This window comes from Haliotis rufescens, unplaced genomic scaffold (assembly GCF_023055435.1).
Source record: "Haliotis rufescens isolate VD_foot unplaced genomic scaffold, xgHalRufe1.0.p SCAF_6, whole genome shotgun sequence".
Taxonomy (NCBI): domain Eukaryota; kingdom Metazoa; phylum Mollusca; class Gastropoda; order Lepetellida; family Haliotidae; genus Haliotis; species Haliotis rufescens.
In genome coordinates, this window is record NW_025964334.1 from 50,846,281 (window position 1) to 50,873,017 (window position 26,737).

At 44.5% G+C, this 26,737-nt stretch overlaps 3 protein-coding genes across 4 annotated transcripts in view; 1 reads left to right on the forward strand and 2 right to left on the reverse strand.

Annotated features, from left to right (window-relative positions):
- The first annotated feature begins 1,798 nt into the window (after window positions 1-1,798).
- Window positions 1,799-21,760, forward strand: LOC124120724. 2 transcript variants are annotated; one of them, XM_046483604.2, is made up of 7 exons: window positions 1,799-2,701; window positions 5,203-5,315; window positions 15,913-16,018; window positions 17,180-17,274; window positions 18,198-18,308; window positions 19,360-19,483; window positions 20,558-21,760. In XM_046483604.2, the coding sequence occupies exons 1-7, from the start codon at window positions 1,831-1,833 to the stop codon at window positions 20,740-20,742; spliced, it is 1,605 nt and encodes a 534-aa protein (XP_046339560.2). In that variant the 5' UTR covers window positions 1,799-1,830; the 3' UTR covers window positions 20,743-21,760. The 2 variants fall into 2 exon arrangements, with proteins under 2 accessions (XP_046339560.2, XP_046339561.2); XM_046483605.2 differs by having other exon boundaries at window positions 18,198-18,290.
- On the reverse strand, window positions 11,137-13,887 carry LOC124120723 (heat shock protein 70 A2-like). The gene has a single exon (XM_046483603.2). The coding sequence runs from the start codon at window positions 13,226-13,228 to the stop codon at window positions 11,321-11,323; it is 1,908 nt and encodes a 635-aa protein (XP_046339559.2). The 5' UTR covers window positions 13,229-13,887; the 3' UTR covers window positions 11,137-11,320.
- Window positions 21,761-22,921: 1,161 nt separating the features above from the next.
- Window positions 22,922-26,737, reverse strand: part of LOC124120733 (tyrosine-protein kinase BAZ1B-like) — a 38,325-nt gene continuing 34,509 nt past the window's right edge. The window contains exon 32 of the mRNA XM_046483615.2: window positions 22,922-26,644. Coding sequence (XP_046339571.1) covers window positions 26,489-26,644 — 156 coding nt within the window. The 3' untranslated portion in view covers window positions 22,922-26,488. The remainder of the gene's footprint in view (window positions 26,645-26,737) is intronic.

The window sequence follows — 26,737 nt, forward strand, 5'->3', positions numbered from 1 at the left end:
GATTTTTTATTTTTTTCGAATTGAATACTTTTGTCAACAGACCATACCATTTTGAACAAAGATCTCAAAACCGAGTTATTACAAAGGGACAGAAGAAAAAAACAGCAAAACAGAAAATAGTCACACATTTTCACACCACCCGTAAAACAGTGGCTGATCGTGTCACACATCGATTACAGTGATCGATGCTCATGCTATCAGTCACTTGTTTACCAGGCCCAAACTTGATAATTTCCATGCTGCTGTGATATAGCTGGATTATTGCTTACCAGTGCGACGTCAAATTCAATCTCATTAAAATCAGATCTTAGTTCTCGCTACCGCTAACTCCACTCACTATATTTTGCAGTGTTTTATTTATATAAAATTGATGCCTGAAAAGTGCACGTGTTTTACAAATCAAGATTGTTCATACAAAAATGAAATTCATGAACAAAAAATAAGTGAGATGTATATTTAATCAATATACCAATGTCGTCTATCTCCAAAGACGTCGACAAAGACATAGCCATGACGTCAAACAAAAAGGTGTCAAAGTTTTATCAGTTTATGACATTTGATGATATGGCTATTACTCGATTAATAATGGTGCAACATTAGTCAAATTATACTCACACTCAGATGAATATGGGAAGCTAAGGGCTAATGAACATGTAAGCTAGACCCACCCATTTCTCTAATTACTTCCTCATCAAAAGAATGCCTCGAAGAATTTGTGCAAGTCTGGCCAACAGAGGAGGTTTTATTCGATATTGCTGACGTTGGCTGCCAATGCAAATTTCGAACTTGACCCCCGACCTCTGTAACGACCTTGTGCGTCACCACCTCACCACACCACCCATTAGAACCCATTAGATCTGATCCTACTGCCAGATACGATCATATCATTGCCATTTACCAATACCATATAGATCAGAAGATATGTCTTGATGATTCCCAGGGGCAGCCTAGTGGTTAAAGCGTTCGCTCGTCACGCCGAAGACCCGGGTTCGATTCCCGACATGGGTACAATGTGTGAAGCCCATTTTCTGGTGTCCCCCGCCGTGATATTGCTGGAATATTGCTAAAAGCGGCGTAAAACCATGCTCACTCACTCACTCACTTGATGATTCCCACCATCCCCTACTTATTTTGCATAGTATATCATTATGTCGTGAAGACATAAGGCAGTGTTTTGATCGCTCAGTTTCCATGAGACATGTTAAATAAAAATTTAAAAAAAACATCGTCGCACATAAAGTACTTTTATCGGTGTACGATAAAAATGGTGAAATGTGCTAGTTTTTCACGTATGAGAAAATCATTTTATGCATGAGAAAACCTCGGATATCACTTAGCACTGTTTGTTTTTCAAACCAATTTACTATTTGCAGTTACATTTTACACACTAAATAGAAAATTAAATATGCTACATCCCTCCGTAATTTAATTTATAGTTAGAGGTAGACCCAAAGCCGCACGAGCGTAATTCTCGCATAACGTTGCACAGGGCACAGTTGCTTGCATAGCTTCGGTTTTTGTCCGGTAATTGATCTTGCCAGAAACCCAATACAAAACGTGCAAGAGAAAACAAGAAATATATCTAGTTGTGAACCATCTGAACATGTCTGACAATGTTTATAACAATATTTTAATATTTTCCGTAACCCTAAAATTCACTACATCAACCTTTATCACCAACACACTCCGGCTGTGAGACAGCGTGTGCGCAACGTAAACAAAAAATGTGTATGACGTCAATAATGTGCGTCTCTTATGACGTCACTGTCGTGACATCACACCTTTTTATAACCGTGACGTCAACGACATTCGCACATAACTTGGTACAAGATGGCGTGCGATGATCATTACGTTTATGTATATGAAGACGCATATAGTTCAGACGATGAAGATTTGACAGACGCTTTGGTTACGGGAATTGTTGCTGACGCCTTCCGACAGGAAGACGAGGAAGGCAACCAAAACACGAATCCACATTTTCAGGACGAGATGTGCACCCCGACCAGCAGTGACATTGACGCGAGCCTGCACATTAGGCATCAGTGTTCTGAGGAGCGTTTTCCAACGATCACAATAACGGAGATTACGGATGCGGGTGATACCTTACAGTCTGCTTCTAACGATGACAGTACCATCCGTCGCACCGTTAGTGAAGGTACCCTCCCCGAGAAAACCGTAAGATTTCCCGCAGTAACACCCACAGTGCCACGCCAGGACAAGAAAACATACCCAACCACTCCGAAATACGTGAACCGGAATTTGGGTCCGTCACTGAGTCCACTCAAACTGCAGGCAAACGACACTTCGTCATTTAGCAAGGACCAGACGACAGGTTTGACGTGTCTCGGCTGTTTCCCAGAGAGCCCTGGGGACACGTCCCCCCATAATTCCTCCCCCTGTTCGCCCGCCCCCCTCACGGATCCGATAAAAGATGCCGAAGCCCATATGGTGGCTCTAGAGGAGAACCTTATCAAACTGAACTGTGTTCTTGCTCACGTTGAAGACGCGGTGGGTCTTCTGAAGACGGCAGCAGAAACCTCAGTAACTTCTGATACACAAACAGACTCCGACAACCCACCAGAAACGGGCAGTTTGAAGGATGATGTTAAGCAGAGCGAGTTTGAACAGGACTTTCAAGATGTACTAGACTTGCTACAAGGCGTCAATATGAAATGGACAATTCACAAGAAAAACCTTGAAGGTCGGAATTATTTTTAGACCATTTGGGGACCGATTATTCAATATTCTGGGTTTGTGGGGTGGGGAAGGCTGTTATTATTTCTCTGAAACACAGCACATCTGTTCAGGACACCAAAAATGAGAATCATTGTTTTATTAATGACCTTTTATTAGTAAAACCACCACAGCCACCACCTTCGATCGGTCCCATTGCAGTCTGATGTGTGTTAAAGGGGAGACGTACTTAGCCGGTCACTGCATTTGGTTTCCGACCCGTGAAATTCCGGAGTAGAAAAGGTCTTCAGCAACCCATGCTTGTCGTAAGAGGCGACTAACGGGATCGGGTGGTCAGACTGGGTGACTTGGTTGATACATGTCATCGTATCCCAATTGCATGGATTGATGCTCATGATGTCAATCACTGGGTTGTCTAGCCCAGACTCGATTATTTACAGACCTCCGTCATATAGCAGGGATATTGCTGAGTGCGGTGTTCGACAACAAACACAACAAAAACATTTGGTATCCAACATCACGACGGAAACCCCCATAAACCTCCTAACACAGCTCACAGATGCCTGTCATACAGCATATTTTGTATCAAGTAGGAATGCTTGAACAGATTAAAATTCCTTTGGCAGTTCTTAAATATGGGCCGGCAAAGTATTCGCTCTACCAGTATCCAACGAGTCTTATATAGACACCCTACCGTTCCTTAATGGTGTTGGGGGGCACGGGTGGCCCAGTCGTCTTAGGCGCCGCGATTCGCTGTGCAGAGTTGCGTCCCTTGGGCACGCCAGAAACCTATGATTGTGGGTTCGAATGTGTCGAATCCCGGTTCGCCCCGATTATGTTTCTAGGTTTGTCAGCACCATACCCGTGCTCGTGGGTTTCACCGAAGTGGTAAACGTCTTAGACCTGCATCACTTCGAGCTTTCCTCCCACATTAAGCTGGCACGCCGTGATATAACTGGAATACTGTTAAAAGCGGCGTTAAACCCAACTCACTCACTCACACACTTAATGGTGTTGGTTTATATATATATATATATATATGTGTGTGTGTGTGTAAGATGATCGGTTAAAGTGAGTGAATGAGGTTTTATGCCGCATTCGGCAATACTCCAGCCAAATCTGGTCGAGAGGCACCTCAAATGGTCTCCACACAACTGTACCTATGCCACTGTGGCGAATAACACACTTGACGTTTTGTTAGCTCTAAATAAACCATTTTAGGAGTGACTATTTTATTCGGTTCATTGAGGTATGAATAAAAAAACCGATGTGGAAACTTTATGAATCCGCGTAGCTGACTATAACACGGTTAACTAACACACCTTCGAAACGATTAATACCATCGTTTAAGGTCTTTACGCGTAGGGTCTATATTTACAAAATAAACGACCACGAGTCGTTAATTTTTTATATTAGATATCAACATTATGTATAGACCCTTTAAGGATTTTAGTAAAAAGTACCCGTATTTAGGGAATTATGACTCCCTGAACAGGGGAGGAAACTAACATTTTAAGTCCACTAGTCCTTATAATGATAACAAGTAGCAAAAGCCTTCTAAAGGGCAAGTGGGCACGGGTGGCCCAGTCGTCTAAGGCGCCGCGAGTTGCGTCCCTTGGGCACGCCAGAAACCTATGATTGTGGGTTCGAATCCCGGTTCTCCCCGATTATGTTTCTAGGTTTGTCAGCACCATACCCGTGCTCCTGGGTTTCACCGAAGTGGTAAACGTCCGAGACCTGCATCACTTCGGGCTTTCCTCCCACTGTTAAAAGGGCAAATTTCTACTAGTCCTTATGATACCTTAACTATTGGGCAGTTTGGCAAGGACTACAGGACTAGTGCCACTTTCTAACGCTGCTGAATAAAATCCGACCGCAACAATGTCAGACAAGTCCAATTTATGAACAGGGGGATTAAATTTGGTCTTTTCTTTTCTGTACCCTACCTCCAAGGACCGATTGTCACATCTCTCCCACTTTTGGGTGCAAACGTTTGGCCAATGCGTTTATCTACGTTGCCTAGCTACATCTATGAGGAACAACTCACTAGTCACTTCCCTCTTTAAAAGACGTCCAATTTACGACGTCATCAAGTTGCGAGCGCCTGTTCGAATCTTCAGAAATGACGTCGTGTTAGAACAATGTCTTATCGTGACATAAACCACACTTCGTTCTTCATTGTTCTTTGCGATTTATCGCGTAGCTATCTTATAAAAGTCCACATAAGATAAAGGTACGCGTGACACCATCATAACGACCACGCTTTTATTGGCTATGCCCGTCATACAGGATCAACTTATGTTGGTGGTTCGAACCGGAGATCGACACTGCCGCGTAGTAATCCTTGGTTTGCCAGGTGTCATAAAAATGCGATAAAAGCCGACTGAGGTCACATAGGGTTTTCTTCTACTCAAAACATCCAAACCGACATCCCTTCGTAAAAATGAAAAACTGCTCGAAGTGCCGGTGTTAAACCAACTCACTTACTCCATTTCTATATATATCCAGAGTTGCTGAATGAAGCCGAAAGGCGAGAGGAAGACCATGTTATCACTGGGAAGCGCGCCAAGCAGCAGAAGGACCTCATCCTGAAACTGAAGCACGAGCGGCGTGCCCTGGAGGTGAGTCACGTGCTTGTCACGTGCAGTTGGAGGGCGAACCAGGATGCCTTTGTACGAAGAGATCTTAGCGCTACGTTGGTCGTAGCTCCCATACCTTAACAAAGACTTACGACAGTCGTAACGCTAAGGTTATTTCGTATCACGGCACCCAGGGCAACAGGGTCGCCTCCTACAACAAGCATAGATTGCTGGAGACCTATTCTAACCCGGGTCTTATCTTGGCGCTCTATAAGTGTAATAATCTGAAACGCGACCTCAGTTTTTGAGTGAGTGAGTGAGTGAGTATGGTTTTACGCCGCTTTTAGCAATATTCCAGCAATATCACGGCGGGGGACACCAGAAATGGGCTTCACACATTGTACCCATGTCGGGAATCGAACCCGGGTCTTCGGCGTGACGAGCGAACGCTTTAACCACTAGGCTACCCGACCGCCCCTCAGTTTTTGAAGGGAGTATAAACAGAGGAGCCCCGCCCCATGTTGCCAAATAGGGTAAATACGTGTTTCATAATTAAGTGCACAACAGGTTAGTGCGTTGGCTCGACACGTTTAACAACCTGCTCGATCCTCGGCAAAATATATCTTTACACCTGGACAAAAAGTAAAGTCTGATGTATATATTTCCATTTAAAACGGCTATTCAAAAATTCGTATAAAGTGCAAAGTGACAAACTCACATGGTATACAGAAGCTGATATGGGGTATCTCATTACATGTGTTGTTATAGTCACGAGGCGATAGGGATGTGACTGTATCCCATCATTGATTCCTCTGCTTCGATCTTTGCATCATATACGATGCGACCCAGAATCAGCCGCATCTTGGACATCAGTGATTGTAATTTTCACTCACTCACTACTAGACATTCATCAAAGGGATATCGATGTCTTACGTAGATATTTCCAAAAGATCCATGCAATTCGGGATATTGGAAATAAGAAGAGCTGCTGCTTCGCCTTTTCCTGATTAGGGTCAACTGCAATATTTGGGTCCCCACTTCGGGCGTTTTCGTAAGGCAGCTTTGCTTATATATAAGCGCGCAAGCGCTAGCGTTCCGAAATCCGTCAGGGGGCATTCCTGAGCAAAAAGGACACCAAAAATGAGCGGGACGTGAAAAGTATGGTCTAACATCTCCGCCCCTTTTGGGGCAGAGATATTTACGATAGAAAGTGAAGCTGAATTATCGTAGTGTCGACTTCGTTTTGTTTATGGGCGGGACATGAATGACGTGACAAAGTTACAAACCTTCCCCAGCGCATTACCTTGTGGATTATCTCCCTTGGACCACACCAACACTGTACGTTTGTATATCACTTTACCATACACTATTTGCTGGCAGACTGCTTTAAGGCCGAACTGTTTTCCCTGGTTGTTCGAAATGAAAATGGTTCATGTTTCTTTGGTAATTATCCCCCGGCCAAGTTGGCGGGGGATATAGAAACGGGCTCCGTCCGTCCGTCCGTCCGTCACGTTTCGTTTCCGGAGCATAACTCATAAACCGTTCAATATTTTTTCATCAAACTTTGCAGGTATGTAAAGTACATGCTGAACTGGTGCCGTCTGCTATTTAGAAATTTTAGAAATTTTTCTTTTTAACGTTTCCATGGCAACAAGATGGACCTAGGTTCTGTGACGGTAGGGTTCGTTTCCGGAGCATAACTCATAAACCGTTCAATATTTGTTCATGAAATTTGCAGGTCTGTCAGGTACATTCTGAACTGGTGCCTTTTGCTATTTAGAAATTTTAGAAATTTTTATTTTTTACATTTCCATGGCAGCAAGATGGACTTAGGTTCCAAACTCTTCTTTTTTTTTACAATTTCCATGACAAGTTCCACCTCAGTTAAAAAAGGTGACGGTTTGTTTAGATTTAATTATGTCATAAATTCTGCAACAGGGGCAGGGGATATAGCCACGTTAGTGGCAATAGAAAAGATGACTGCTGATTGTTCTTAGGACTGGGTATTCCTTTTTTTGAAGAAACCTCTTTCAGTATCTACTTCAGTCAGAGGTTTGTTGCCATTCTTAGATGTTTGCCCCTTGCAGTAATCAATCAAAAGTCAATGTTTCTTAGATTTATGTAGTTTGTAGAAAATGTTGCCACAGTTTATAGGCAAATGACAAAATCTCACCAGCCTGTAAGTATGAATTAACCAGCCAGGGCACATCAGCAGTCCGACATTTGAGCACTCTATTTTCAGCAGCAACCTGGTCCCCCTTGATTCTAGCTCACCTCTTACAGCATACTACAATGGGTGGGACAGTCTAGAGGATACGTACAAGGGGTGGGGCAGTCTAGAGGATACGTACAAGGGGTGGGGCAGTCTAGAGGATACGTACAAGGGTCGGGACAGTCTAGAGGACACGTACAAGGCATGGGGCAGCCTAGAGGATAGGTACAAGGGGTGGGACAGCCTAGAGGACACGTACAAGGGGTGGGACAGCCTAGAGGACACGTACAAGGGGTGGGACAGTCTAGAGGATACGTACAAGGGGTGGGACAGCCTAGAGGATACGTACAAGGGGTGGGACAGCCTATAGGATACGTACAAGGGGTGGGACAGCCTAGAGGATACGTACAAGGGTGGGACAGTCTAGAGGATACGTACAAGGCATGGGGCAGTCTTGAGGATACGTACAAGGCATGGGGCAGTCTAGAGGATATGTACAAGGCATGGGGCAGCCTAGAGGATACGTACAAGGGGTGGGACAGTCTAGAGGATACGTACAAGGGTGGGACAGTCTAGAGGATACGTACAAGGGGTGGGACAGTCTAGAGGATACGTACAAGGGTGGGACAGTCTAGAGGATACGTACAAGGGGTGGGACAGCCTAGAGGATACGTACAAGGGTCGGGACAGTCTAGAGGATACGTACAAGGGGTGGGACAGCCTAGAGGATACGTACAAGGGGTGGGACAGCCTAGAGTAGAGGATACGTACAAGGGTGGGACAGCCTAGAGGATACGTACAAGGGGTGGGACAGCCTAGAGTAGAGGATACATACAAGGGGTGGGACAGCCTAGAGGATACATACAAGGGGTGGGACAGCCTAGAGTAGAGGATACGTACAAGGGTGGGACAGTCTAGAGGATATGTACAAGGGGTGGAACAGTCTAGAGGATAAGTACAAGGGTGGGACAGTCTAGAGGATATGTACAAGGGGTGGGACAGTCTAGAGGATACGTACAAGGGGTGGGACAGCCTAGAGTAGAGGATACGTACAAGGGTGGGACAGCCTAGAGGATACATACAAGGGGTGGGACAGCCTAGAGTAGAGGACACATACAAGGGGTGGGACAGCCTAGAGGATACGTACAAGGGGTGGGACAGCCTAGAGGACACGTACAAGGGGTGGGGCAGCCTAGAGTAGAGGATACGTACAAGATGTGGGACAGCCTAGAGGATACCTACAAGGGGTGGGACAGTCTAGAGGACACGTACAAGGGTCGGGACAGTCTAGAGGATAGGTACAAGGGGTGGGACAGTCTAGAGGATACGTACAAGGGGTGGGACAGCCTAGAGTAGAGGATACGTACAAGGGGTGGGACAGCCTTGAGGATACGTACAAGGGGTGGGACAGCCTAGAGTAGAGGATACGTACAAGGGGTGGGACAGCCTAGAGGATACGTACAAGGGGTGGGACAGCCTAGAGTAGAGGATACGTACAAGGGGTGGGACAGCCTAGAGGACACGTACAAGGGGTGGGACAGCCTAGAGGACACGTACAAGGGGTGGGACAGCCTAGAGGACACGTACAAGGGGTGGGACAGCCTAGAGTAGAGGATAGGTACAAGGGGTGGGGCAGCCTAGAGGATACGTACAAGGGGTGGGACAGTCTAGAGGATATGTACAAGGGGTGGGACAGTCTAGAGGATACGTACAAGGGTGCGACAGCCTAGAGGATACGTACAAGGGGTGGGACAGCCTAGAGGACACGTACAAGGGGTGGGACAGCCTAGAGTAGAGGATAGGTACAAGGGGTGGGGCAGCCTAGAGGATACGTACAAGGGGTGGGACAGTCTAGAGGATATGTACAAGGGGTGGGACAGTCTAGAGGATACATACAAGCGGTGGGACAGCTTAGAGTAGAGGATACGTACAAGATGTGGGACAGCCTAGAGGATACGTACAAGGGGTGGGACAGCCTAGAGGACACGTATAAGGGGTGGGACAGTCTAGAGGATAGGTACAAGGGGTGGGACAGTCTAGAGGATACGTACAAGGGGTGGGACAGCCTAGAGTAGAGGATAGGTACAAAGGGTGGGACAGCCTAGAGGATACATACAAGGGGTGGGACAGCCTAGAGGACACGTACAAGGGGTGGGACATCCTAGAGGACACGTTCAAGGAGTGGGACAGCCTAGAGGACACATACAATGGGTGGGACAGCCTCAAGGACATGTACAAGGGGTGGGACAGCCTAGAGGACACGTACAAGGGGTGGGGCAGCCTAGAGGACACATACAATGGGTGGGACAGTCTAGAGGACATGTACAAGGGATGGGGCAGCCTAGAGGATACGTACAAGGGGTGGGACAGTCTAGAGGACACATACAATGGGTGGGACAGTCTAGAGGATACGTACAAGGAGTGGGACAGTCTAGAGGATACGTACAATGGGTGGGGCAGCCTAGAGGATACGTACAAGGAGTGGGACAGTCTAGAGGACACATACAATGGGTGGGACAGCCTAGAGGACACGTACAAGGGGTGGGACAGTCTAGAGGACACGTACAAGGGGTGGGACAGCCTAGAGGACACGTACAAGGGGTGGGACAGCCTGGAGGTGAAACAGTTTGCTTCTCAAGCTGATCACCCATGTTTGATTCCCCACACTGGTGCAATGTATGAAGAGGAATGTGCAATATGTCAGGAATAATTGGTGTAGAACCCTAAAATTGGTGTAGAACCATACTTCCTCACACATGCTACGAAGGTGAGCGGCTGGTGGGGTAGTCTCGTGATTAAGGCAATTAAACCTCGTTGCCTGGGTTCCATTTCCCATAGGGTACAGCACGTGAAGCCCATTTCTGGTGTCCCCCGCCATGATATTGATGGAATACTACTAATAGTGATGTAAAACTAGACTTACTCATTAGGAAGGTGAGTGTTTTTTAATGCTGCTTTGAACAATATGTATCGGTTGTGTCACACCATGTCTGCTGAAAGGACAGGAAACCATAAATGACAACAGGTCACATGATAATCACTCTGGTGAGTGAGTGAGTGAGTGAGTTGGGTTGAACGCCGCTTTTAACAGTATTCCAGTTACATCGCGGCGTGTCAGCTTGATGTGGGAGGAAAGCTCGAAGTGATGCAGATCTGAAAGTTTATCACTTAGGTGAAACCCACGAGCACGAGCTGATAAACCTAGAAACATAATCGGGGCGAACTGGGATTCGAACCCACAATCATAGGTTTCTGGCGTGCCCAAGGGACGCAACTCTGAACAGCGAATCGCGGCGCCTTAGACGACTGGGCCACCCATGTCCCCATCACTCTGGTGAAACCCAATGGCATAGATGCAGTGCTGACAAACCAAGGATCATAATTGGGGTGGATATGGGTTTTGAACCCACCATCCTAGCACAACTAAGGGATGCAACTCTGTAACTGGAAACATGTTTGACCGATAAACATGAATTTAATAGAGCTTAATTCATCCTCAGTTGCAAATATATCAACCAGTTGACAGAAGCCTTTCCAAGAAGTGGATCAATCTCTTTCCTTTTCATGACAAACAGAAAAAATGACAGTAAACAACTGATAGCCCAAACAACTTACAGGTTGCATATTGAAACATAAAAAAACACAATCAAATGCTTTTCAATATTTATTCAAAACAGTTTGAAAAATATAAACATCATACTGTGTCATGATCAGCATGTAGAGTGTGCTGAATCAATATAAACAGATCTGTAACATTTAACCACCAACATTCATTCATACAACATTACACACGTGTTATTCTAATACTGTTTAGGTCAGTCCTGAATGAATGTGTCTAGTCCATCTCCTCCACACTGGGCCCTCTGCCGGCCCCGCCCTGCTGCTGCGGACGTCCCTGACTGTGGAGTTTGGACATGACCGGGGAGCAGAGTCTCTCAAGCTGCTTGTACTGCTGCTCAAACTCCTCCTTCTCCGCCAGGGAGTTGTTGTCCAGCCACCGCAGCGTCTCCTCACAAGCTTTGCTTATTGTCTGCTTGTCCACATCCTCCATCTTGCTGCCCATCTCGTCCACACTGGCCCTCACACTGAACACGTAGTTCTCCAGGCGGTTCCTGGCAGCGATTCTCTCCTTGTGTTTCTCATCCTCTTCCTTGTACTTCTCAGCTTCAGACACCATTCTGTCAATGTCGGCCTTGCTCAGACGACCTTTGTCATTACTGATGGTGACGTTGTTGGACTTGCCAGTGCTTTTGTCAACTGCAGACACTTTCAGGATGCCATTAGCATCAATGTCAAATGTCACCTCAATCTGAGGCACACCTCTGGGGGCTGGGGGAATACCTGTGAGCTCAAACTTGCCCAGAATGTTGTTGTCTTTTGTGAGAGCCCTCTCCCCTTCAAACACCTGGATGCTGACCCCTGGCTGGTTGTCGGAGTAGGTTGTGAAGGTCTGGTTTGCCTTGGTGGGGATTCTTGTGTTCCGATCAATCAACTTGGTCATCACACCTCCAGCAGTCTCGATACCCAAGGACAGCGGCGCAACGTCCACCAGCAGAACATCCTTGATGGCGTCGCTCGTGTCCCCACTCAGCACGGCGGCCTGCACTGCAGCTCCGTAAGCCACAGCTTCATCGGGGTTGATGGACTTGTTCAGATCTTTGCCATTCATGAAATTCTGCAGCAGCTTCTGAATCTTGGGGATTCGTGTGGAGCCTCCCACCAACACCACATCGTGGATGCGAGACTTGTCCAGTTTAGCATCTCTCAGAGCTTTCTCCACTGGTTCCAAAGTTGAGCGGAACAGATCGGAACACAGCTCCTCAAATCGTGCCCTGCTAATTTTGGAGTAAAAGTCCACTCCCTCATGCAGGGAGTCAATTTCTATACCGGCCTCCGTGCTGCTGGACAGAGTTCTCTTGGCACGTTCACATGCAGTGCGCAGACGTCTCATGGCACGTGCGTTGTTGCTGATGTCCTTCCTGAACTTTCTCTTGAACTCCTGAAGGAAATGGTCCACCATTCGGTTGTCAAAGTCCTCCCCTCCCAGATGAGTATCCCCCGCAGTTGACCTCACCTCAAACATGGAGCCCTCGTCTATGGTCAGCACAGACACGTCAAATGTGCCACCTCCCAAATCAAATATGAGCACATTCCTCTCCCCCTTCAAGTTCTTGTCCAGGCCATAGGCCAGGGCAGCTGCAGTAGGCTCGTTGATGATTCTCAATACTTTCAGCCCTGCAATGGCCCCCGCATCCTTGGTCGCCTGCCTCTGAGAGTCGTTGAAGTATGCAGGCACTGTTATCACTGCATCAGTCACCTGCTGTCCAAGGTACGCCTCAGCTGTCTCCTTCATCTTGCTCAGCACCATGGAGCTGATTTCCTCAGGCGCAAACGTCTTCTTTTCTCCCTTGTACTCCACTTGTAGTTTGGGCTTACTCCCTGAACTGTTGACAACGCGGAACGGCCAGTGTTTCATGTCGTTTTGGACAGTGCTGTCCTCAAATTGTCTGCCGATTAGTCTCTTGGCGTCAAACACAGTGTTCTGTGGGTTCAGCGCCACCTGGTTTTTAGCGGCATCTCCGAGCAGACGCTCTGTGTCAGTGAAGGCCACGTAGCTGGGGGTCGTTCTGTTGCCCTGGTCGTTGGCGATAATCTCCACCTTTCCATTCTGGAACACACCAACACAAGAGTAGGTGGTTCCCAGGTCTATGCCAATGGCGGGAGCTTTTCCTTTAGGCGCCATTCTCTTCAAAACAACAAACTTCAATAATCGCTTCTTGAACTAAGTCACTTCAGTGTATCTGACAGACAGAAAGTGTGTAGTCTCCCTCTCTGCTTCGCTGTGTATCGGTAGTATACAGTAGTGTACGCTTCCAGCCTGGTGTATGGCTGTGGTCTGACAGACCGCCTGTATATATACCAGTCCCCTTACCTTCTCCATACTTCCACACCAGCGTGGATTTGTGTACAACTGTCTCGTCTCTTCCGGAAACCTCTAGAATGTGACGTCACAGCTTAAGAGGGAATCCCTGTAAGGGAGGTAACTCTTCGAAGATTCTCGAGTTTTCGTCACCGCTCTTGGCAACTCAACATACATGTAGTTTATTCCATGAATGATGTAATGGTGTCACTTACCTTGTGCGACTTAGGAACTGAGAAAATAGTTATATATTCCCTTAATATATATTTAAAAAATGAGAAATGGACTACTTCGAATCACATTGAAAATTGATCACATACTTCTACATCTGGTATAGATTAGGGCAGAGACCATATAATCTATTATATGGTCTCTGATTAGGGCTTATGTGTTGGTGTAAAAGGCTTAATCGTTCTCTCATACAGTGTGTTTTAATGAGTGCATATTTGATTCAATGACATGTAAATTGTGGAGTAGCGGGATATTAATATAAGAACTGTGTAGCATTGGGACACAGGTACTCGTATTGGTCAGTAAATAAAACTATATACCCCCTATATCAGGGTTAGAAATTGGCACTAGTCCAATAGTCCTTGCCAAACTGCCCAGTGGTAAAGGTATCATAAGGACTAGTAGAAATTAGCCCTTTTTAAGGGTTTTGCAATATGTTAGCATTATAAGGACTAGTGGACGAAAACTGTTAGTTTCTAATCCTGTATATGTATGTGTATATAGTATATATTTGCTGACCAATAACGAGTTCCTGTGCATTGGGGATTCCCTTTTCACACACAGACACACACGTAAATTGGCGGAAGCAGCCTTGAAATAAAATCATCAAAATACAATCATACTCGATCGTACGGTATTTTGTGCAGTTAATCAACCGATGTATAACCGCAAGCTTGCGTGAATCATATATGATGCTGCACTGCACTTGCATGTATGTATGTATGTATGTATGTATATATGTACCCGTGAAGATCCGGTTGAGTAGGTCTTCAGGAACCATTGCTTATCGTAAGTGGCGACTACGAGTATGCTTTTAAGAGGCGACTAACTGGATCGCTGACAGGGTTGATGCATGTCATCGTATCCCATTTTTGCAGCTCGATGCTCATGATGTCAATCACTGGATCACCGTACTCGATTCAGTTCTGTTCTATATTTCTTTACTTGAGTCCAGTGGGAAATATGCAAGAATGATATGATATAACCGCAATTAGAAATCATAGAGGTTGGTACATGTGTAGGATATTAATCATCCTTTTACACACATACGTATTTGCTTTCACCCATAACAAAATGAAACTCCCACCTTTACTATAAATCACATGGGACACATCAGCACTGACGTACACATACGACCGCCTCCGTGGTCTAGTGATAGTACGTCCGCCAGGAAAGAGAAGGTGTGGGGTTCGATACCCGGCCGCGTCATACCAAAAGACGATAAGGATGGTACTTCTTGTTACCTTGCCTGGCGCTCGTATTTTCACACACGCATGCTGGTTGTATGGATGGTTGAATGATAACAGCGTGGTTGACTGTAAGTGTCAAAGTTGATTGTAAGCTCGTCCCCATTGACCCCACCCACCAGGGTGCCATTTCATGATAACAGAACTGAATAGTATATTGATTTCCGCCCAGGCTTACCTTGTAATTTTGTGGATCGGGAACAGGGCAGGGACGAGTCAAAATTTACTACCCGGGTACCCGCCCCCTATTACCCTTCTCTACCCGGGTACCCACTGTAGGTCTCAGGAGATGTCTCAAAATGTCCGATGGGGAACCTTTATAGCATAGCCCTGGCAAAACGTATTTAGATACATGTTTTAAACAATCTGGTCATGCATACACTGAAGTTGACTTAAATCAGTTATGGCTGCATAGTCAGAAAGAAAAACAAACATTAATGACTTGTAGTGTAACCGTAGATTTCGAGATAAGTTTAGTCATTACACAAAATATCACGTGACTAACCACGGGTCCGGGTAGTCAGTCCTATGGGTACCCGGGTCCTACTCAGTACCCACCCGACCCGGGTCCCCGAGTTACCCGTCCCAGCCGTAATCGGGGACTGTCTTGGCGATATAACGAGGCCTATTGATCATCAGATGGGCGCCGTTCCACAAAGCGACCTTATGGTTAAGTTTGTGGAACGGGGCCCTGATCACATTGTCAGGTGCCTTTTCACTTTCCGGTCCCGTTGCTTGTAAAATACGACGCCGTGAACTCTCGCGACATCCTAGTTTAAGATTGACAGTACGACGTTGTTAAGAGGCTTAAAAAATGATCGTAAGACGATCCTTTATTAGGAGGGTCGTAAACCGTCTCGTAGCCTAAGAGGCTTCGCGAAAAGGCACCCTGGGCCCACTTGCAGGAAACAATCTTAGCGCCAAGACTATTGTAAGCCTATGTTAAAGTATGGGAGTTAAGATCATCTTAGCACTAAGATCGCTTTGTGCAAGTGGGCCCTGGTCCTCATGTCCTCTGTTTGTCCACAGCTGTGCCTGGAGGACAGGGAGTTTGAATGGATGACGGTCAAGAAGAGCATCAGGGCCGACTCCAACTACCTCAAGAACGTTTTGAGAGAAGCGGAGCAGTCCAGAGGTAAAAAAGAAACGCAACGAACCCGTGTCGCCAAATATCGTTACTGTAATCGTCTTGAGAAGACCCCGCACCCCCCCCCCCCCCCCCCCCCCCCCACCCCACCCCCCCACCCCAATACCCTACAGTTGGACTGATTAAAACACTTATTTAAGTAAGAGAGTGTAAGTAAGCAGCTCTGGTTAAAGAAGTTCAAAACATTGGTGAAACCCACGAATACAGATGTGACGCTGACAGATCGATGGTTATGTCCAAGGTGAATCTGGGATTCAAACCCACGACCAGCGGATCCCGAGGCGGCTACAGGGCGCAATTTGCTGATTTTTATTTAAGTTTACTTGATACTGTTTTTCCATATCAAAGAAACTGCCTCTCCACTCCTTGGGCGAATTTTGTAAGGGACCGACCAGGGCCCACTTGCACCAAGTGATCTTAGCACTACGACTTTGGTGAAACCCCACCGCATGTAGAACAACATTTGAAGAAAAGCGTATTAGCACAGCTTTCGCTTACCATTACAGCTCTGGGCCTACTTGTACAAAGTGATCTTAGCGCTAAGACTATTGTAAGCCTATGTTAAAGTATGGGAGTTACGATCATCTTAGCGCTAGGATCGCTTTGTGCAAGTGGGCCCAGTTGATATTCTGAGGGTCGGGGGTAGAGATTTTATCGAAAAAATTAAATTGTCCCCCAAAATTCTTGAAAAAAATAATTATGCTTCAGACTTGAAAAAAAAGGAAATCGCCTGCCACAAAAATTACATTGTTACAAGGTGTTTTTCTTTACAAAGAAATCAGGTTCGTAGTTTTAAATGAAACAAATTTCTGGTATTGGTGCGGTAGCTGAAGAAATATCTAATCTCGATACAAAATTTAAAAAAAAATCAGGTTCGTAATTGTGAATGAAACAAATATCTGGTTTTGGTACAGCAGCTCAAAAAATATCTAATCTCCATACAAAATCCCAGTCCCTGCCCTAGAATATCAATCTAATTAAAATCAGATCTTAAACAAAAGCGGTGGCGAGAACTATAAGATCTGATGTTGATGAAATTGCCAGAATATCAAAAGGTTGATCCCTAACGCATCAGTGGACCAGTCACCCGTTGTTTGAGAAGACTTTGAAATGTGGTCCCAGATTGATTGACGTGTGTCACGATTTCAGACACGGGGGCACTGTGGAGAGTTCTCGACTCCCTGTTGCACGTGCAGTTCGACCGAGAGAAAGCAATTGCCATTGACTCCGCCAAACAGAACAAGGTAACCCAGCTCATTCAGACTGCCAATTAGGTACGTCAATGCGCAGTGGATCCATCCCCTGCCGCGTCATACCAAAAGACGTTAAAAGATGGTACTTGTTGTTGCCCTGCCTGGCGCTCGGCATTAAGGGGTTTAAAACAAGGACTGGTCGGCTCAGAGTTGGTATACGTGTCTGAGTGGGGTATTCATGTTAAACCGCGGCATCGTATCTCAGTGGGCGATAACTATACAATCGTTGTTAGTCAGGACAAGTACACACACACACACACCAAACTAGGTTGGCATTATGGAGTTACATTTTGGCTGGACTAACGAGTCTATGCATAGTCCAATCAAAATCGCGCAACGAAATCGAAATCCGGTTCGTAAACTGTCATGCAGATTTCGGTCGATTGCAGGTTTTGCAAAGCATGTACACCGCCAACTCGTTGTCAACAGATATTTTCCAAATCTTTTCATGTGTTTAATCACGGTGCTCACGTGATTTGATGCATTTCGCGATGTAAGACCCGTTTTTTTCAAAATATAGAGCTTGATCATCGATCAGATCGTCCTGACGGGGCGCCCCCATTTCGTTTAAAGCAAATGCAACTGAAACGAGAGGTGGAATTTGATTGGTCCATAGGAGAGGCTTAGAAGGGAAGTAACTCGTAATACCCACTGGTGGCGCTACGATCGAGCCCAGGAATTCCAGCCTATTTCGACAAGGGTGGAAACTGGACTTTTAAAGTCAGTTAAATATCTTGCCTCGGGAAGATGGGCGAATCGGGATTCAAACCCAGAACTGTGATGGGTTTCTGGCACGCCTTATGGACGAACGATTTTGAAACTGGTTTAACACTGGCCCATCTAAGTTGGTCTTCATTTTACACGTTTTACGACTGGTGAAGGCATTTCAGTGACGGAAGAAATTAACATTCCAGATTAACGAGCTCCACCTGCTGATCTGCCGACAACAGCTCCACCTGGCGGAGGTTGAAGAGAGGAACAGACAACTCGCGTGGGAACTGCAGCAGGTGACGGGACACGCCCAGGTAGAAGGATCTCGTCGAGTGGATCCCTGAGTATTGGAGAGTGTCTCTCTTCGTTACCGGCTGATCCATTGAATCGTACTTATGGCTGGTTGAACCCCTGCAGAGCTCGAGATAAGCTGCGTATTTGCGTAAATACTGAAATACGGACAAATCAGATCCTAGCGTATCAAATACGCAACAAAAACTAAAAATACGCTATTGAAATAAAATGAATACGCAGGTATACAGCGGTAGAAACTAACAGTTTCAGTCCACTAGTCCTTATAATGATAGCATATAGCAGAACCTTTAAAAATGTCAAAATTCTACTAGTCCTTAGGATAGCTTTACTATTGGGGAGTTTGGCAAGGACTATAGGACTAGTGCCAATTTCTAACCCTGGGTATACTGTACACATAGTTATAAATGATTTACAGGGCTTGTTACGAAACAGATTTTAAGTTAAATACCCAAATGTCAAGAAACAGGTGGTTAAAAAAACCTGAATACTGGTGGATACCCAATCAGAATCAAACCCCTGAGTGAAATACCAAAATAACCAAAAGCTTATCTTTTGCTCTGCTCTGGCTCCAGTTGACCTCCGTGGGGATGGAAGAACAACATAGGGTGTGGTGTACCGACCTACTGATACCCTACCCCCAAACTAACAGACCCGTGAAGATCCGGGTTAGAATAGATCTTCAGCAACCCATGCTTGCCGTAAAAGGCGACTGTGCTTGTCGTAAGAGACGACTAACAGGGTCGGGTGGTCAGGCTCGCTGACTTGGTTCATGCATGTCATCGATCCCAATTGCGTGGATCGATGCTCATGATGTCAATCACTGGATTGTCTGGTCCAGACTCAATTAATTACAGACCGCCGTCATATAGCTGGAATATTGCTGATTGCGGCGTTAAATAACATACTGCCACTACTACAACTGCTGCTGCTGCAACTACCACGACTACCTCTGCAACTACTACTGATTCACAGCTGCTACTTCCCCCATTTCTACTTCTACTCCTGCTACTGCTTCTATACCCCGACTGTAATTAGCGCTTTATGTTGCAGATGTCGTCCCGGGACTGTAACGCGTCCTGCCTGGCAGACGTCCTGTACTGCGACCACACCCTGTACATGCCCAACTGCTCCACCAACCCCGAGTTCGCCACCCTGCAGACCTACAGGATTGGAGGTGCGCATGTCCGAGAACCTGCCGCCTGTGCACTCGAAAGAAACAACCATTTAATAATCCAGAAACATTTTTTTTTCTCCTTCACCCCACCTCTTGCACCCCACTCTGAATCCCCCAGTGTAGAGCATCCACTTACGACGAACAACTGTTTTCATTTTGTATATCCAGAGGCAATCTTGAATAGCAAATGGTCGCTCCGATCTTGCCATAATTCCTACAATTATTGCTTGTTAATATAATTTTAAGTAAAGAAGCATAATTATTTTAACGCATAATTATTCCAACGAAGACAAAACCCGTAGTTAGAATATCAGTTCAGAATATCAAGCCAAGCTTTTAATATCCCCGTCTTGATTTAGATAAACGTGTTCGTGTGCAGTCCCTCACTACACTAACAGGGCTAAGAACCCTGAGAAACCCGGGGCGGTCGGGTAGCCTAGTGGTTTAAGCGTTCGCTCGTCAAGCCGAAGACCCGGGTTCGATTCACGACATTGGTACAATGTATGAAGCCCATTTCTGGTGCCCACGCTGCGATATTGCTGGAATATTGCTAAAAGCGGCGTACAACCATACTCACTCACTAACTATAAGAGACCCACGTCTGATACTTTCATCGGTGCGGTCGGGTAGCCTAGTGGCTACAGCATTCGCTCGTCGCGCCGAAGGACCGGGTTTGATTCCCCACATGGGAACAATGTGTGAAGCCTACATCTGTTGTCCCCCGCCGTGATATAACTGGAATATTGTTAAAAGCGGCGTAAAACCACACTCACCCACTCATTCACTGGTACTCTCATTGTACATGTACTGCAAACGTAAACAACTGTAGTTCCTCGACTAAACGACGGATATCGAATAAAGCCAGGTCTCGAATAAACGCCGGGTCTCGAATAAATGCCAGGACTCGAATAAATGCCGGGTAGTTTTTATTCTCCCAATTATTATATTTGCGATTAAACGTTTGGGGTAAAGAGCGTCTATAATAAATAAACGCCCGGAAGTTTAATCGAGGAAATGCGGTATTCCACTGGCTGACTATGACACCTGTGATTAAAGGAGGCATCCTTGTTTCAGGGACTCACCAAAATCTTCGTCATGACAACGAACACGTGTTCGATGGATCCAGGCTGTACTCCCTGAAGGGCGACAGATGGGACACGCCACAGGAATTGGCTGAGTTTGACCACGCCATTCTGAAGGAGTTAACAGAGACAGGGCCCGGAAGCAGGAACTTCCGGTTTGAGGAAACGTCAGTGTAACTGTGACCTGTCTACCCGAGCCAGGTGCCTGCACCTCATCGCCAGTACCAACTGATTGTCCCTTAACATTCGCCCCTTAGCTGCAAGCCAAGAGACGCTTCTGTTGAAAACTCAACGGAATACGTCGGCCCCGATCACGGTCTACTCTTGTAAGGCTCCGGCGCTGCCTCTGAACACGATCGACCGTTTCTGCTGAAATTGTCTCTTTTGTGGTTACGGAAAGGGGCGAAGTTTCCCGAGTGCGGTCGCTACCAGATCGCCATCCGATCGCTATGGAGGCGATGCAAATCCTCACTGTTGCGATTCTTGTAAAGCAGGTTTTTGGTGTATCTCTTTGGAATTTTCCTCAAAACATTGGTGACTTCAGGTAATCTTTTGTTTTGGTATTATACCCCGTGTCATTATTTATTGACGGTCACGCAGATAATAAGAAATAAACGTATTCAACAAACGTCGCATTTTCAACTTCCAAAAGTGATGTTCAGTTGCATCTGGAATGAACTATTTAAAACCCCCATTGACTGTTACTTGTCATGTACTGCACATGCACGGGCTAAACCACTGGTTGCGTTCAGGGGTGCGTTTGGGTAGCTTTTCCATCCCCTACAATCTTGCACTTTTCATTGTTTTAACTGTCGCCCATTTTTCAGTTTCATAAAAGCATCCACTCAGTGTGACATAGGCATAAACAACATGTTCTTCGACTGTTAATCACATTGTCAACATACTCAGACCTATGGACGCCTGTTGGCATATGTTCATGGTCGACATCCAACATATCGAGGTGACCTTCAATAATTACGCTGAGTTTACGTCAATCATACCAATACGTGTCGCCTCGTTTGGTGTTCGACATGTTTACAGTGTGTCTGTACCATGTGTATTATTGTTAAAGGCTCTGGCAGGCCAGGGCCAATGTGCACGCAAATCTATTTCCGCGAAGTATGACACATGGCGCACGCCAGCATTGAATCTGTTTAAACTGTTTGCACCATGTGGATTAAACTGTTACCTGGTATTCGTGTGTTGCTTTCGTTTAGTGTATGGAGGTACTTACTGATTTTTATCAACCCCTAACAGTATCTTTGTATTTTTGTTAACTGATAAAATAGGTCTTCAGCAACCCATGCTTGTCGTAAAAGGCGACTAACGGGATAGGGTGCACATGGTCAGGCCCGCTGACTTTGATACATGTCATCGTATCCCAATTGCATAGATCGAAGCTCATGATGTCAATCACTGTATTCGGGTTCGATTCGACATGGGTACAATGTGTGAAGACCATTTCTGGTGTCCCCTGTCTTGATATTGCCAAAAGCGGCGTAAAACCATTCTCACTCAGAAGCACGAGAAGCCTACAGTCATTACTGCTTGTCGTTTAACGCTGCACTCAGCAATATGCCACCGACATGGTCTGTTAATAATTGAGTATGGGCCAGACAATCCAGTTATTGACATCATGCGCATCCATCTACCCTATTGGGGTATCTGTACAAACGACCCCCGATCAGCGTTTGTTCTTGACATTTGGTGAAGTACGACGTTAACTAAGACGATGGCTAAAAGTCTGAAATCACATGTGACTGCGCAATTGGAGTTTCATCACAGCAGTCTGGTAAATGCACCCAAGCTGGTGATGTGAACAACGGTCTGTGCTGTCAAGGACATCTTCGCAGAGATGGATATCACTGGTGATATACTCAAAAGCCATTTTAGAATTACACAATCCACATTTTACAAGCAGTGTGTCCAATTCCGATGAGATTTTTCTCAGCAGAGAATCTCAAAGGTCTACATGATCAAGATTGTGCAGGTGCTTGGTTCACATCATGAGTACAATCCAAGAATCATAAGGGTAGAGCGGTCACTGAAGTTTGTCTAAAGTGTTTATTAAATTCAACTGAATTTTGAGCGGAGGAGCCACTCTTGAAACCAACTCAGCTGAATGATGAATTTGTTCACATTTGATCCGGATCTGGACACCCAATTCCCCCTCTTAGATGCATTTCATCTCAAATTGCCCAGGGCCTCGTGCCACAAAGCGCGCTGAGATGATCGTAACTCACATACTTCAAAATAGGCTTAGGTAGTTGTAGCGCTGGGATCGCTTTGTGGAAGGGGTCCTGTGTGGCACCATAGAATCTCCATGGCAGCTGACAGAAAGAACACAGAACACCACTCAATGTCAAGTTAAGCTTTAATTTAAAGGATGACATGTTATAAATTACTCTTCGTCAGACACTCTGATCAGCTGCTCTGCAACTTTTAAGTACATACCCTAGATATTAAATAAGATACATTTTCTAATGAACCACTAAACAGACTAAAACATTTCCTATATGTTACTGCTGTAGTTTGTGTATGCAACAAAATCTCATTCAAGCATGTGGGTATTTCCCTAATGGACTGTTTAGGTTACAATACGATGCCCCTTTCATAACAATCACAGAAAGACTAGTCTGTAACTGGTTAACGTATAAAGGTCTTAGTTTCTTTGTGCGTGTTTGTTGTTTAACGCTGCACTCAGCACTATTCCAGCTATATGACCGCACCCTGTAAATAATCAAGTCTGAACTAGACAATCAGAGATTGAAACTGCCAGAAACGATCCATACTGTAGGGTACGTTGACAGGCCATCAACCAAGTCACCAAGTCTGACCATCAGATCTATTAAGTCCCCTCTTGCCACCAGCATAGGTTGCTGGGGGCCAAGTCTCCCATCAGGGCCCACTTGCACAAAGCGATCTTAGCGCTAAGATCATCTTAACTCCTATACATTATCATAGGCTTAGGATAGTCTTAGCGCTAAGATCGTTTTGTGCAAGTGGGCCCAGGTGTCAGTTTCTTAGCACCTACTGAGGTGCTGCCCCATTTCTGAAGACAATCGAACAATTTCATGGAGTCTTCGTCTGTGCTAATATTCCATCATTTTGTGTCTTTTCATTAGTTAAAAGTATAAAAGATCAAGGGACACCCAGCTAAATCATAAAATTTACTGGTCCTGATTAAGATGTATCATTGTTGAATCCTACGGTATCATCAATCCAAGCAGTAGTCACATTAAGCTATGCTGACCAATCTTTTCTGTATGCCAAGCAAAGGTCAGTAAGAGCCTTGCTTCTCCATGCTGCCTGATTCAATAGTTGTGGGACACTGCCATCAGCAACATTCCAGCTACATCACAGTGGTCTGTAAACAACGACTCTGGACAGACAACCAGTGGTTGATATTATGAAGTGGTGTCACATGAACTAGCTTGGTTCAGTTGTTGAGAAAACAATGTCTACAATGATTAGATTTTTTTGTTTGCTTGTAGTTTAACTCCAAAATCAGCGGTATTCCAGTCTCTAAATAATCAAGTCTGGACCCGGTAATTCAGTGATTGACATGAACATCAATTCATTCACTGATATGATGACATGCATCAACCAAGTCAGCCAGTCTGAGCATTACTTACATCTTTTCCTTTTTCTTGCTTCTTATAAGTTCACGAGAAAGATCATTATTAGTTTGTCCAAAATGGGAATGTTTTGAAAGTCCTCAATTCCTTCAATATTTTTTTTTGAATTATAGAAAGTTATTGTAATAACCTGAAATTAATTCTATAAAAATTCAATTTGGGATTTTTAGACATTTGCTGAATACCTTGAAGCCAATTATCTGTATCAATCTCTACATATTTCAGAGACGAAGCCACTTTCAGTGATTTCCTCTCAACCTGTCAAGTTTGGTCTACAATGTAACACAACACATTTTCAGAAACATCCTGAGGTGTATGTCATGGATAGTCAATACTGTGGAACTAGATAATACTCTTAGATGAAGGCAACAGAATGACTAGTGACAAAGTTTCTTACTCTTTAATATTTGTACATAACAAATGTTCTTACTCTTTAAATATTAATGTCAAAAGACAAATGTTTCAACAGAACCACCACACCTTCAAACAAGTAAACTTGGATATTGATATAAAATCCATTTAATCTGTTAATTATATATAACCAGCCTTGGGTAAATTTTGCTCCCACATAAATGAACTTCTTTAAATGAAATTAATTAAATTCATGCTTTTTGCAATTTAATAAAACACAAGTCACATAACAAGAGATCACATACAAAGGTCAGTGATGACTTTCTCTGGCAGACATTTCATTACAATCAACAAAATAGTTCAAATCCATGGGCGTAAGGCTAAAAAACATCTGTCAGCAGCAAAATGCCAGAGAACCTGTCATCTTATTCCAATTAGCCTTCAAGTTGTAAGAGACACTCATACAGGTACTTGGTTTACAGGGAACGCCTCACTGTCATACGGAACTGGAGGCCAAGATTTAAACACCAGTCACCTGGGGCAAATCTTTCTCAAAGATTAACAAAGCAATGTCAACATGTTTCCTGGTTGAATAAGTTACTAAAGTAACGCCTGGTCTTCTTGTATCTACACAATCTTATTAGAATCAGATCTTGTTTCTTAATCATGTTAACCGTGAAAAGGTTAACACAGGGTATTCTGAAGGACAGGGGTTGTATGACTGATTCCAGCAAAACTATCTATCTCTCTTTTCAATGGGATAAACACTTGAAACGGATGAGATTTTCTTAAACTGTGGTAAATATTGCTATACAATCTCAGACATCTAAAAAATTAAGCATTTTCTTTTGTTTGGCTTTCAAATTTTGAATCAATATCTGTAAGTTGCCGGTTTGAAAATAGTACACTAAGGCTTGTGAGAGATGCTTTCTAATTGGCTAGTGTGGAATTCTTGATAGTCATTTCATTGGTCGGTCAAAGTTTGGAAAAGGTCGTTCTGACGTTAGCTGCAATGGGATCATCCGATGTCCTCAGATCCTTGTGTAGCAGTAGCGAGCACGAAGATCTTATTATAATGAGATCAGCATCTACTCAAATTATTACTGATTTTACAATGACAGTAACCTCGCATTTAACTAACAATAAAACACAATGTCATGATTCACAGTTAACCATGTTGTAATCATCCATTCATATCTTAAACTGATAATGGGACTGGTGTTCGAAGAAACGCATGCATTTGACAACTAAAATATGGGATAATTCTGTCTCGAGTAAAATGCCTAAAATTCCTTCTCACACATCTGCATGGCCGTTAAGAGTGATGGGGTTGAAATCGTGATCACGACTACATTTATACACTTTACATAAAATAATATAGGACTTGACAGTCTCCGACTCAACACTGTACAGTTTACAAATACAACATGAAAACACTATCTCACGACTAAAATAGAGTATTTACAATGGAATTTTGTTTCCAAATGAATTTGTGTTTTTTGATGCAATTAGATACATGCACTGTTTCCTGAAGAAAAAAAAAATGATTTAGCTCAATGTCCCATTTCAACAATCTTGGGAAAGATTGAAAATAAGAAATGATTTGTTGATAATCTTCATCAGCTGATTTCATTAAACAGTCAAAAAGTGAAGAATAAATTCAAATTAAATTCAAGTTTACCACGTGAATACACTGAACATGTATACAATCACTAAATTTCTGCACCAAAAGATATGTACACTCTCTTCAACAGAACTAAATATTCACATAATTTTTCTTTCGTCAGCATTTTGAGATGAGAAAAACAACAATGAAGTTAACTTAATTACTGAACAACTTTGAAATGACAATTTGCTAATTTACACCCAATGTACAGATAACTACTTGACGAGAAGCCAGGATGGGAAAGATGTACATGTGTGATGACGTCTCTTCATCGTCGAGAGCGTTTCCGATTGCTGTAGCCATGGTCATCGTAACCATTGGCAACAGGGTCACGACTGTAGTGATAGAAAGGCAACTTTTTGCTGAGTATTTCCACGAACACCTTCTCCACTTCCAGCATACACTGGTACACCTCGCTGTCCTCCTGCAACACAGAGTGAGTGAGTGAGTGAGTGAGTGAGTGAGTGAGTGAGTGAGTGAGTGTTTGTTTGTTGTTTAATGCCGCAATCAGCAATGT